This window comes from Periplaneta americana, chromosome 13, assembly GCF_040183065.1.
Source record: "Periplaneta americana isolate PAMFEO1 chromosome 13, P.americana_PAMFEO1_priV1, whole genome shotgun sequence".
In the NCBI taxonomy this organism is placed as follows: domain Eukaryota; kingdom Metazoa; phylum Arthropoda; class Insecta; order Blattodea; family Blattidae; genus Periplaneta; species Periplaneta americana.
In genome coordinates, this window is record NC_091129.1 from 152,984,271 (window position 1) to 152,997,559 (window position 13,289).

General features: G+C 35.1%; 1 protein-coding gene across 2 annotated transcripts in view; it reads right to left on the minus strand.

The window, feature by feature from the left end:
• The window catches only part of LOC138711663 (uncharacterized), a 57,509-nt gene that overhangs the window by 20,042 nt on the left and 24,178 nt on the right, over positions 1–13,289 (minus strand). Inside the window, exons 1-2 of one of the 2 annotated variants that reach the window (XR_011335414.1) lie at positions 9,470–9,626; positions 7,610–7,720 (exon numbers count right to left, since the gene is read on the minus strand). Coding sequence is in view for 1 of the 2 variants with exons in the window: in XM_069842795.1 (XP_069698896.1) it covers positions 7,676–7,720 (45 nt within the window). In the remaining variant the exon portion in view is untranslated. Of the gene's footprint in view, positions 1–7,609; positions 7,721–9,469; positions 9,627–13,289 lie in introns of those variants that run through there. The other variant, XM_069842795.1, reaches the window with a different exon arrangement.

Genomic DNA, 13,289 nt, shown 5'->3' on the forward strand with positions numbered 1-13,289 from the left:
CAGGTGCAGATTTAATATTTGCATCTAATTTGAAGACTGGCCAAGATTACCACGGTGCCATGAATAGTGAAACTTTCCAAAAGTGGGTGGAAAGGGCAGCTTATTGTTGGTTTGAGAGATGTAGGTCCTTCCATCATTGTTATGGATAATGCATCGTACCACAATAAAGCTGCAGAGGAGCAACCCACAACAAAATGGAGAAAAGATCAGTTAATGGTAAACATTATTTCTATACAATCGGAGCGATAAACAATGCTATTAAGTTTCATTATTTATGTTCCAATGTTTTTGCAGACATGGCTGAGACAGAATGGAGTACCAGTGTCAGACAATGCAAATAAGAATGAATTGCAACAGCTCTGCAAAAGGAATAAAAGCCATTTGAAGAGGTAATTTTCTAAAATGAGAATTCATTAGTAAAATTAATTTTTTTATTATGTGCCACAGGAGGCTGATGTACACTATACTCGCAATGAGATGAGATGAGAATGGTGATTTATATGGATGCTATAGGGGAACTGGAGCTCCTGGGTAAAACTCTTGTGTTACCTGGATCATGGGCTTGCCCAACACAATATGGAAATCAGGAGTATGCTGGGGATCTGGGTCCACAGGATTATGAGTCCGGTGCTCTAGCGACTGGGCCACCATGACAGCTATTAGAAAAAATGTTTCTTGTTTGTTATAATGTATGATTCTTTCATTCTTGTTTCAGACATATTGTTGATGAACTTTTAGCAAGAGAAGGCCACACAGTTCTGAGACTCCCTCCATACCATTCTTTCTTTCTTTAATGCGATTGAGCTTGTGTGGTCAGTGGCAAAGAACTATTATAACAAAACAGTAGCTTCACGCCCAGCCAAGTCTGTATGGCATGAAGCACTCAGCAAGGTATGTAGTTAACACAAGCATATCTTTCTTTACATATTTAAAAATGCAGTTTCAATACTAGTTATATATATATATGTAATTAATTATATATTAATTATGTATATTTATATAAATTATAATTAATCTAATTATATTTAATATTCTAAATACTGTATTCATACAGGTAACTCCAGATATATGGAAGAATGAAGTAAACCATACAGAGAAAATAATTATCAAGTATTATAATCAAGAAGTGATAAATGCGCCAGAATTTCAAGAGTTCATTGTCGATCTTAGAGATACTGATGAAGAGGATGATGCTGATCACAATGACACAGAAGATAACGAAGAGGTGTTGGCCACTCCTATCGAATCTCTACCAGGGACTTCAAGGTAAAAAACAAGTGGTTAATATTTGTATACCTCATATGAAATACAATTTGAGTTTGAGTTGTTTTAAAAGTCTATATTACAAAGAGCATTGTAAATAATTTATTGAATATACTGCATCAATTAGTATGCTTTCTCCCACATTCTCATCACTGATAATTTCAAGTTATCTTTCCTATTATTCAGAAATTGCTTAGGACTGAACAACAGATTTTCACTTCCAGGGATTAGGTACCATGGTGCTGCAAGAAGCTGGTGAGTCTTATTTCATCATTCTCTTTGAATACCCCAACCTTTCTAACATCCACGCCATTTTGCACAATGGCACAGCTGGACAGCCGCATCAGCAGCACTACTAATTCAAGGAAAGTAAAAGTGTCTCTGATGATCAGACACCTCATATCACAACCTACTATTTTTTTTTTTTTTTTTTACAATATAATGTATAGACAGATTTCTGTACTTTAAAATACAATGAGGCTGTATGATCTCATCACTGATAATTTCAAGCTGTGTTCTTTTCTATTATTCTGAAATTGCTTAGGACTTAACAACAGATTTTCACTTCCAGGGATTAGCTATCATGGTGCTCCAAGAAACGAGTGAAGCTTATTTCGTTGGTCTCTTCGCTGAATGCACCAACCTTCTGACATCCGTGACAGAAGATTGCACAACGACATATAGCTGGATAGGCGTATCAGAACCCATCATTAAGTCAAGGAAAGTAAATGTGTCTCTGATGATCAGACATCTCATATCAAAACCTATCATTGCTTTCTTTGCCCTCCCCCCTTTTTTTTAATATGATATAGCTAGATTTATGTATTTTAAAAAACCAAGGAATAAATTTCTGTGCGGGTGGTATTTTGCTTCAAAACTTGCCAGGCCCTTGAGATATGCATTGGAAGTTGGCTTATTTTCAACATTTCTGTTTCAGAGCTTGATGTCACATTTTTAGATGCAAATCTTATTAATCCAGTGTTAATTTATATACTATGTATAACATATTTTCTTGATTCTAATTTTAATTTTTCCTCCTTTTCTAATGACACGTGATTTATTGACAAGTCCAGTGTTGTCAGCATAATGACCACTAAAAAATTCATTCATTTACTGCTGGTGTTAAAAGGGTTTATGTGTCACAAGTTTCTTGTGTAAAACATACACATAATATTGACCATCTCTTAAATCAACTTCTGTCTTTTTTTCAGTCTCAAAGGATCTTATGATGCCAAGATAGCTCCACCGAATATGATCAAGGGACTACTTAAAGCAGAGGATGTCTGGAAATTCGACAATATGACCAATTTCAGAATTATTACAACATTGTGCAAAGAACATGAATGCTCGAGGACCATAATATGTCTGTCAGAAAATTATAATTATTTTATTTTTGTATCACTTTGTATTTTCAGAAAAATAAGTTTGATATTACACAGAAAATAGTGAGTTGATTATTTATTGTCTAATTTCTTTGTTGTTGCCTAACTATAATACATTTTTTTACCTATATTAAGTTTGTATGAGAGAATAAAAAAATATACATCTGAGGCAAAGGCTGGAATACTAACATTGTATTATCCTGATTGAATGTATCATTCCATAATGTTCTATATAAATATATGTATATAATAAAAAAAAGTTTGGTTATTATGTCACACACACTTTTCCATTAGTCCTGAAATAATACAAATATTTCAATTCTGTTCCTTCTGCTGGTTGAAACAAATTCCATCATACAAAGTTAATTCTTGCATAGAAATTGGCAATCAAAAGTAAGTACGATATTTTACATTTTCATTATCTGTTTATTAAAATTTTTATTTATTTAATTTCAAAAATCCCATTGCCCTATTGAATATTTCGAGGACATCATACCAGAAGGGAGTATGAACAAATGCAGGGTTATTGAAATATTTCAATAGAAACTTAGTTTGAACTAACGTTTATTAATTACAGTGGGTATGAGGAAGGATCAGGAATGTACCTTGTTATGTAAACAAGGATAGAATAATTATTCTATATTTAAATGGTTCTAATGTTACGGTGTAGTTTTGCTCATATGCCCTTCTGGGATGATAGCCTCGAAGAAAATAGGGCAATTTAATATATAATATAATTAGGCTGTCTACTATTCCACTTATATGTTTATTCAAATTCTTGCTCATCAGGTTTCAAAGAGGAATGTGTGAACCAAAATAAATGAAAAATAAATAATAGGGATGGATGTAATATAGTTTTAACAAGAACTGATTGCGAGATAAGAGAAACAACAAGGTAGTTTAAGCCATGAACATTATTAACATTAGTGGTTTACGTTCAAGGTTGGTAGCACTCAAGTGCAGCCATGTTTGATTATTTGGTACGTCATTATATGTTGTGTCGAGTATACCTGCTGACCACAACCCTCTCTCTCATCCTGAAGCATTCACCATTTTAACAACAGCATTTTCCAAGAACTCTTCATCCCTTCACGTAGCCCATATTAACGCTCAAAGTTTGGTTGCACACTTTGACGAAATTCAATCCATATTCTCGAATCAGAATTTGCATGCTCTTCTCATCTCTGAATCTTGGCTAAAGCCTACATTATCCTCAGCGACATTACACCTAGATGGTTATACACTATTAAGAAATGATCGCTTAAATAAACGAGGAGGCGGCGTTGCTGCATATGTTAGATCAGATCTCAATCCCAGAATAATACACACATCTCCTGGCGAGTATGCCGGAAAACACTGAAATGCTATTTGTACAAGTCTCGACAAGCTTTCACAAATGTCTTATTTGTGTAATATACCAACCCCCGAAGATTAACGATATTGCACAGATCGAGAGATCGTTGATGGAATTCATCACAGATTATTATGATTCCAACTACACTAGACATCTATTGACCATGTTCCAGGCTCTTGATCTAGCAGTCCTTCCCCTTGAACCCACCCACCATACCCAATCTTCCGAACCCCTATTAGACTTAATTATTACGAAGAATGCAGACAAAGCACAAAAACATGGACAATGTGCGGCTTCGGGAATTTCGTACCACGATATTATTTATCTAGTATATTCTTTGAAATGTCCCAAGCCCACACCTAAACTCATACGGCACCGTGACTTGAAGCATGTTGATGAAACTCAACTACTTGAAGACGCAATGAAGATTCCCTGGGACTCAATATGGACCTTACATACTGTTGACGAGATAGTTGTTAAACTAAATGAGTACATTATAAATTTATATGACAAGCATGCTCCTATCAAATCTAAATGCGTAAAAAGGACACCAGCACCATGGATGACTGCTGACATACGTAGTATGATTACGGACAGAAACGCTGCATACAAAACGTTTAAACATGACAAGACAGAAATCTCTTATAATTATTATAAACTCTTACATTACAGAACTACTCGAGCCATTAGAAACGCAAAACTGAGACATTTTCATAACATCTTGAAGGGGGGAGCTGACCCTTCCAAACTGTGGAAAAACTTATGGACAATTGGTTTAGGAAATCCCAGGACTCAGGTAGACAGAGTGCCAGTTTCTCTTGACGAACTAAATGACCATTTTGCAATGGTACAGTCAATAACCTTGGATACGGTCGACAAACAGCAGACAGTTAACGAATTACAAATGACCCCAATTCCAAAGAGAGAAATATTTCACTTCACTTATGTCACAGAAACTCAAGTCAGAGCGGCAATAAAACGTATTACTTCTAAAGCTGAAGGTGAGGATAATATTAGTATAATATTATTGAAGAAAATAATGGACATAATACTGCCGACATTAACACATATATTCAACGCTTCACTCATAACTTCTACATACCCGAACCTCTGGAAGAAAGCCTTTATCCGTCCGATACCCAAAATTAAAACCCCATTATGTGCAAATGATTTCGTCCAATTAGTATCCTACCTGCTCTATCAAAAGCTCTGGAACGTATTGTTCACAAACAATTAATCAACTATCTAACCGAACATGCCTTACTGGATGAATACCAATCCGGGTTCAGAAATGGATATATGTGAAGCCACGGATGAACGAAAATTAACATTACTGACATTACTTCACTTCAGTAAGGCATTTGATACAGTTGACACGGACCTTCTATTATGTAAATTAAGACTTCTGAATCTTTCTGAAAGTTCTGTTACTTGGTTTGAATCCTACCTTCGCGAACTTCAACAATGTGTCATTCCATGCGATTATTCTTCAAAATGGTGTGTCGTGAAATCTGGAATTCAACAAGGATCGGTTCTCGGACCTTTACTCTTCATGATCTATATTAATGACGTGACTAATATGATAAAACACTGCACATACCATATATATGCTGACGACTTGCAAATTTATTTGCATTTCCACCCTGACGAGACTAGTGACGCAGTAAACAAAATAAACCAAGACTTGAATTCGATTTCACTGTGGGCACACAAATTTGGATTAAGCTTAAATCCAGAGAAATCGCAAGCAATCGTAATGGGACATAATCGTCTACGAAGCACTCTTGATAGTAGTACTATATCACATATAATATTGAATGGGATTATTGTTAAATATAGTGAAACAGTTAAAAATCTTGGCATTTTTATGGATAGCGATCTAAATTGGAACACTCAAGTAACACACATTTGCAAAAAAATATTTTCTCAACTTCACTCCTTGTTCCATATGAAAGAATTTCTACCACTTACTCTGAAAAAGAACCTTATTCAGATGCTTGTAATGCCCCATTTTGATTATTGCGATTCCTTGCTAACTAATGTAAGTTCACTCTTGGCTGACAGACTACAACGTGTTTATAATGTGTGCATACGATTCATCTGCAATACTCGTAAATTTGACCATATAACACCTTCCCTCCAGTTACTTTCATGGGTGCGTCTGAAGGAACGAAGAACAATACATTCACTGTCTCTTCTGTTTAGAATCATGCATACTTCTACTCCGAATTATCTGTTATCGCGCTTTCAATTTCTTACAACTCTTCAAAACCGACATCAAGCACTTCTTTCTATCCCTCATCATACAACGTCTTTATACTCATCTTCCTATACTGTAGAAATAACTCGCCTCTGGAATTCGTTACCTAATGACGTCAGAGACTGCCGGACTTTATCACAATTCAAAATTAAATTGGAAAATGTTGTCTTAGTTAATGTTTTTAGGTATTGCTAGAAGTATTGATTTGTGTTTTTTTTTCTTTCTTTTTCTTTTTTAATCTAGATTAAAATTGTAAGTTTCTTGTTTATGTTACTTAATTAGTTAGGATACAATTAATTATGATACTTAATCACTCATTTAAAGTTTGTGTGACTGCAACCTGTGTATATTTTGTGTGGCTTTACTTTGTTTATAGTGTTTTCTCTCTCTCTCTCTCTTTATTTTTTGTGTAGCTTTATTTTGTAAATAGTGTTTTTTTTTCTCTGTTTATTTTTATTATTGTATTTGTATTCCTGCTGTTGTAGAAGAGAAGGCCTGATGGCCTTAACTACACCAGAATAAATAAATAAAATAAAATAAAATAAACAGCAGAATGATTAGCAATGGACACTTTCAAACATGATAGTAATACATTTGCACGAGCCCAGCGACAAGCAGTAACTGTCAATCAAGACGGGGTGATGTTTAAAGGTTACAATTCTGTCCCTGCTGACTTCCAATATACAAAGGTTCTTTAAATATTTCTTCCAAGAGCTATTCTTAAATGAGCAACATAGTTCCCTATTCCAAATCCTCAGTAACTTGCTGGTCTGATACGGAGTATAGTAAAGTGGAGGGGGGGGGGGACTTTGCAAAACTGCCCACACTCATTTTCTTCATAACAAATTACCAAAGTGGAAAGAAAGCCAAGCAAAACTTCCTGCACTCATATCCTTCGTTTCATAACAAATTAGTAGAAAGAAAGCCGAGCTAAACTTCCTGCACTCATATCCTTCATTTCATAACAAATTAGTAAAGTGGAAAGAAAGCCGAGCAAAACTTCCTGCACTCATATCCTTCGTTTCATAACAAATTAGTAAAGTGGAAAGAAAGCTGAGCAAAACTTCCTGCACTCATATCCTTCGTTTCATAACAAATTAGTAAAGTGGAAAGAAAGCCGAGCAAAACTTCCTGCACTCATATCCTTCGTTTCATAACAAATTAGTAAAGTGGAAAGAAAGCTGAGCAAAACTGCCCACACTCATTCCATAATCTAGCAAAGTGAAAAGAATACCAAGCAAACTGACCACACTCTTTCTTCATAAATTTTAAATATACGGTATTTACCTGAACATATTCAACATATTCATTTATATATATCTATTTCATTTCAATAGTTTATAATCCTACCTTAAGTGCACAATTGTCCTGTCAAAAAAGGCCTTTAAATCTTCATACCAGTCGTCCTCATCACTCTCAGGAAAAGCAGAAGCAGCCATTCTCCACAGGTCCGTGTACAATCTGGAAACAAGTTCCAACATAATGTCATCTCAATCTTAACTGCAATATGTGTTCGTCCATGGTCTGGAATTTAGGTTAAGTTTAGATTTAAGACCTCTCCTGGCACCACATTATCATAATCATCCTATCACATCATCGGGGTAATGTAACTCCGCCTTCCAGGCGCCCCAACCTCAGAAGTGGGTTACAATTAAGCCACGGCCAGGATAGAAGACCAGAAATGTCGAAAAGACAACCTGGTGGCATTGGATTTAAAAAAAACATTCTCTATTTTATAATTCCTGTTTTCACTTCTTCCTCATATTAACTCGACACTACTCACTATGACAATTTGGCAAGTATCAAATTCAAATCACAACCACACCAAAATCAAAATGATCCCAACATCGACCCCCTTTCTTAACAGCTATCCACTAGAAAAACCTTCTCTAACCGCTGCTAAATCATGAGTAGACTCAGCATTTTAGGTAAAAACCTTTTCTCTTTCTCACAAAATAGGTACTGTATATGAAAATAAATTAGTAAGTACATAACTTACACGATTTATGGAATTATATGGCCAAATTTGGTAAACTTATAGTACCGATACATTAAAATACCGTACCTACATTTACGTTAGAATCTGTAAACAGTGAAAGAATACACCCGACAGTGCAGGACATTATCTTTAAAGATTGGTCCATGTTAAGTTCTTAACCTCCTACAGTTAACATCAAGAGTTAAAAAAGCTTTTAAAGTGTATTTCTTTTAAGTATTGCATCCATCCTAGTGTTTGTGAAAAGTATGCCGAAAATATCGGCAGCCAAGTCATCATTAATTCAACAGTGGATACAAGAATTTCCTACTTTCTCTACAGACGGCTGAATTGTCTATTGTGATATACATCTTAGTTTGATAATTTTGTATCCTAAGCTTAAATTGATATAAAAGTAATGGGTGATGGGATCTAATTCTCGTGTATCCATTAATACGCATTAAAGTTCTATTAAAGCTCAAAACATTTTCTAAATACTTTCATTGCAGTTATTTAATTAAACTAATTTTTGGCTATTCTTTCAGGTAAGCTCTGAACTAAAGTCACATTTAAGTCAACACGTTAAAGGGGCTAAACATTTGACAAATGCACAAACAAAATTGTGTTTCAAACAGTCACTCTTACCAAACAAATCACATTTCAAAGGCGACACAAAAGAAATAAATTCCATGCACATTTGTGTCGAGCCCTCGTCGCGACAAACATACCCTTCAATACATTTTAAAACTGCCAATTCAGAAACTTTCTACAGAAATACTGTCATCGCAACATTACAATCTGCACTAAGAAAGAACAACTTACATAATATAATATGATCATACATTCAGCAGGATAAGGGAAGCTACAGGTGATTCATATATTTGGATCTTTCTTGATGAGACAACTGACAGACTTGGTCGTTACATATCTATTTTCACTGTCGGAAAATTCGATCCTCATTCGCCATCTACACCTTAATCTGCGGTGAAACGAACGTTGAGACTTCTGCGTATTTCAGCAAGACTTCTGTTGCATTCAAATAATTATAAAATACGATAATTTGATCCAGGGAGCATCCATTTTTGGTGCAAAGATAATTCGTTTGGCGTGTTTCTTCATTCAAATTAACCCAAGTGGGTCAGTGTCTATTCCAAAATCGGCGGAAGTCCCTCAACGCTCGTCTAACCATAAATCTAATTATTTCGTAACTCTCACAGTCCTAAAAGTATTCTCACCTAGTTCCGTTAATTTCATAAAGCATACTTATATCCATTTTGTACACCAAAACCACAACGCGATAAAATTATACATCTTACAAAAGCCGGCCATATTCGTTTTCCAGTGCAAATCGTCACCAGCCAGAATTGCCAACACACATGATAGCAAAAATTACTAAACAGTACTATCAAAGTGGTCAGATTCCTTATTATCAACAAAGAAACCGCGATTTCTGCGCTTGAAGGTGTGCAAAATATTACTCAATCTCTATTTCAGCAAAAACAACTTGTTGGCAAAAAAAAAAAAAAAAATTTAAATAATAACGTTCAACGACAAAATAGTTCCATTGGCAGTACTGTTCATCATCTCGAACTCTCCGAGACGCCGTCTCGCGAAGAAGCGAACTTAACGAACGTAGAACTTAAACTATATTTTTATATATTTTCTCCTCTCTTTTCCCTCTATTTCCCTTCTATTTTCACATTACTTTCCCTTATATTATCTCCTCTATTTTATCCTGTATATTCCCTCAATTTTCTCGTCTATTATATCCTCTATTTTTCCTTTAATATTCCCCCTCTATTTTTCATTCTTTTATCCCTCTGTTTTCCTCTCCATTTTCTCCTTCATTTTTCTCTCTACTTCGACCTTTTTCTCCTCTAGGTACTTTCCCCTGTATTTTCCTCTCTATTGTCCCTGTATTCTCTCTCCATTTCCTCCACTATGTTGCTCCCTATTTTCTCCTCCATATTCTTCTCTACTTCTCCTCTACTATCACCTACATTTCCTCCTTTATTTTCCCTTCTATTTCCTGCTCTATTATCCTTATATTATTTTCCTCTATTTTCTTCTCCATTATTTCCTCTACTTTTTCTCTATTAACTCTCTATTTTCTCCTCTATTATGCTCTCAATTTTCGATCCATTATCCATCTATTTTCTCCTCCTTTTTCCTCTACTTTCTCTCTACTCTATGTACTATTATCCCCTCTATTTTCTCCTATATTGTCGCCTCTATTTGCCCCTCTATTTTCTCCTGCATTATCTCTTCTATTTTGTCCTCTATTATCACCCCTATTTTCTCCACTATTATCCATATATTTGTTTCATATATCTCCTCTATTATACCCTAAAATTTCTCCTATATTTTCCACCCAATTTTTCCGGCTACTATTTCCTCTATTTTCTCCTGCATTTTGCCCACTTTCTCTCTGTTTTCTCTTCTATGTTCTCCCTATTTTCCTCCTCTAATTTCCCTACTTTTTCCTTTATTCTACCACCATTTCCATCCTTCTTACTTCTCTATTTTCCTTCTATTTTCTCCTCTATTATTCCCTCTCGAATGAGATAACAGACAAATAACTTAGGAGATAATAGACAATGTAATAGAGGAGAAAATGAAGGGAAAATACAAGGAAAATAGAGGGATAATAGAGGCGAAAAGAGAGAGGAAAAAAAGAGGACAAGTGGAGCATAAACTAGATGCGAAAATATACGAATAATTGAGGACAAAATAGATCCGAAAAAGAGACAACGTAGAAAGAAATGTAAGAAAAAAATAGAGGCAATAAGAGAACAAAGTAGAGCGATAATAGAAATGTTACAGAGGACAAAATACAGGAAAATATAGAGGAGAAAATACAGCATAAAATTCAGGAAAATGGAGAAAATACAGGAATTAGTAGGGAAAAAGAGGGATGATAAGACAGAAAATAGAGGGATAATAGAGTGGGAAATAGACAGTAAAATACAGAGGACAATAGATTGAAAATGGAAGAGAAAATCCACCTAAAAATACAGAAAAAGATAGAAAAGAATGTAGAGGGAAAATACATTAAAAAATAGACAAGACAATAGAGGAAAATAGAGGAGACAAAAGATGGGATAATAAACAATTATTCAGAAGCCATAATACACAAGAAAACAGAGGCAATATAAGAGAAAATCCGGGGGGAGGGAAATACACTGGAAAATAGACGAGAAAATAGAGGGGAAATTAGAGGAGAGTATACAGACGAAATTATACAGGACAATCGAGGAAAAATTAAAGCAAAAATCTGATAAAACAATACACAGAATAAAGGAAAAAATGCAGAGAATATAGAAGAGAAAACAGAGAGTAACACAAAACACAAAACAAAGGAAAAAGAGAGCAGAAAGTACAGAACCAAACAGAAGGAAAATGGGAAGGAACACAGGAGAATAAAAGAAATTGCAAGGAAAGTATATGATAAAATACAGGGGAAAATGGAGGGCGAAGTAGAGGGCAAAATAGAGAAGATATTAGAAGCGAAAAAAAGAAAGAAAGAAAAAAAGAAGGGACAATAAACCAGAAAATGGAATGCACAGACAGATAGACAGACAGACAGACAGACAGACAGACAGCCAGCCAGCAAAACAGGGGATAATTGAGGGAAAATGAAGGAAAAAATAGAAAGTATAATGAAGGAGATAATGGAGGAGAAATATAGTCAAAATACAGATGAATATAGAGCGAAATTATAGGAGAAAGCAGCGAGTAAAATAGATGACAAATAGTGAATAATTAGAGAAAAAAATACAGGGAAAAATAGAAGGGGAAACAAGCAGTTGCGGCTGGTGGTTTGAAAATATGGTGGTGCACAATGGATATCGAAGCGGAGTTAAACATACTTTACTTTAAAGTTTAAAACCGTGTACATCTGAGGGCGTATACATATAAAGCTAATTTATATGCAATTAATAAGTAAAATGACTAAATACAAGCATACCTATTTATACAGAAAGTCCAAAAGTGGAAGGGGTCGTGGGCGGAGCTGTCTATATTGCGATTTACCCTCATGAAAAACATTTGAGCACAAAATCGTCATCAGAATGCTACCAAGTACCAAGTGCAACGTTTTCGTTCATAAAATTCAAATGCAGCTTTCGTATGCTGTCGAGAGATAGCAGCACTTATTGTCAGAACAACAACTCTTAGAACTTTAAAGCAAAATACAAGCTCCTTTATGTATTGTGCCGTTTGTGTGCATGCAGATTGAGAAAGTAATGTGCGAAATATGCGACTGTTTGTTGCACAAGCCGAATGAATATATTTTTCATGCTTATTACTTCGGACAAATGTCTAGTTGAAACAGATACTTTCCCAGTGAATTTAGTTTCTTCTACATTGACCTTGGTGTCCATGTCAGGGAGTGCTACAAACTGTTCTCAATGAGGAAAGCAGTAGACCACGCCTCTAACCCCCCCCTGTCCCCGCACCAGCCGAACATTTCAATATACTACCTTCCCTAGGTTTTCAACATATTTGCAAACCAAAAGAATCGGAGGCTCCTGCAGATGTGCAAAACAAGACGCCAGCTGCAGATAGTCATGAATGAAAATTGTAAAATAAAATTATATTTAAATAGTAACAAAGCCGGGAGATTAGGAACATTACAGGGGGTGTACAAACCTGCAACCTCCTTGAGAAGCCGCCACTGGAAACAAGCAACAAGATAGAAGAGAAAAAAGAGAAAATAAAAAGCAGAATATACAACAAAATAGGGGAGAAAATACACACAAAATAAAGTACAAAATATATGGATAAATAGATGACAAAAGAGAGGGGGAACTAGAGGAACATACAGCCAAGACAATATACAGTAGTAGAAAATAAGGAAAAATAAAAGAGAAAATAGAGTGGAAATTAGAGGAGAAAATAGAATAATAATACAAGACAAAACAAAGAAAAACATACCAGGAAAGTAAAGGAGAAAATAGAGGGCAAATAGAGACGTAATAAAGGAAAATAAGGAGGAACGATAGATACAGGTAAAATAGAAAATAAATTAGACAGAGTATTAGAGGAGAAACTAGC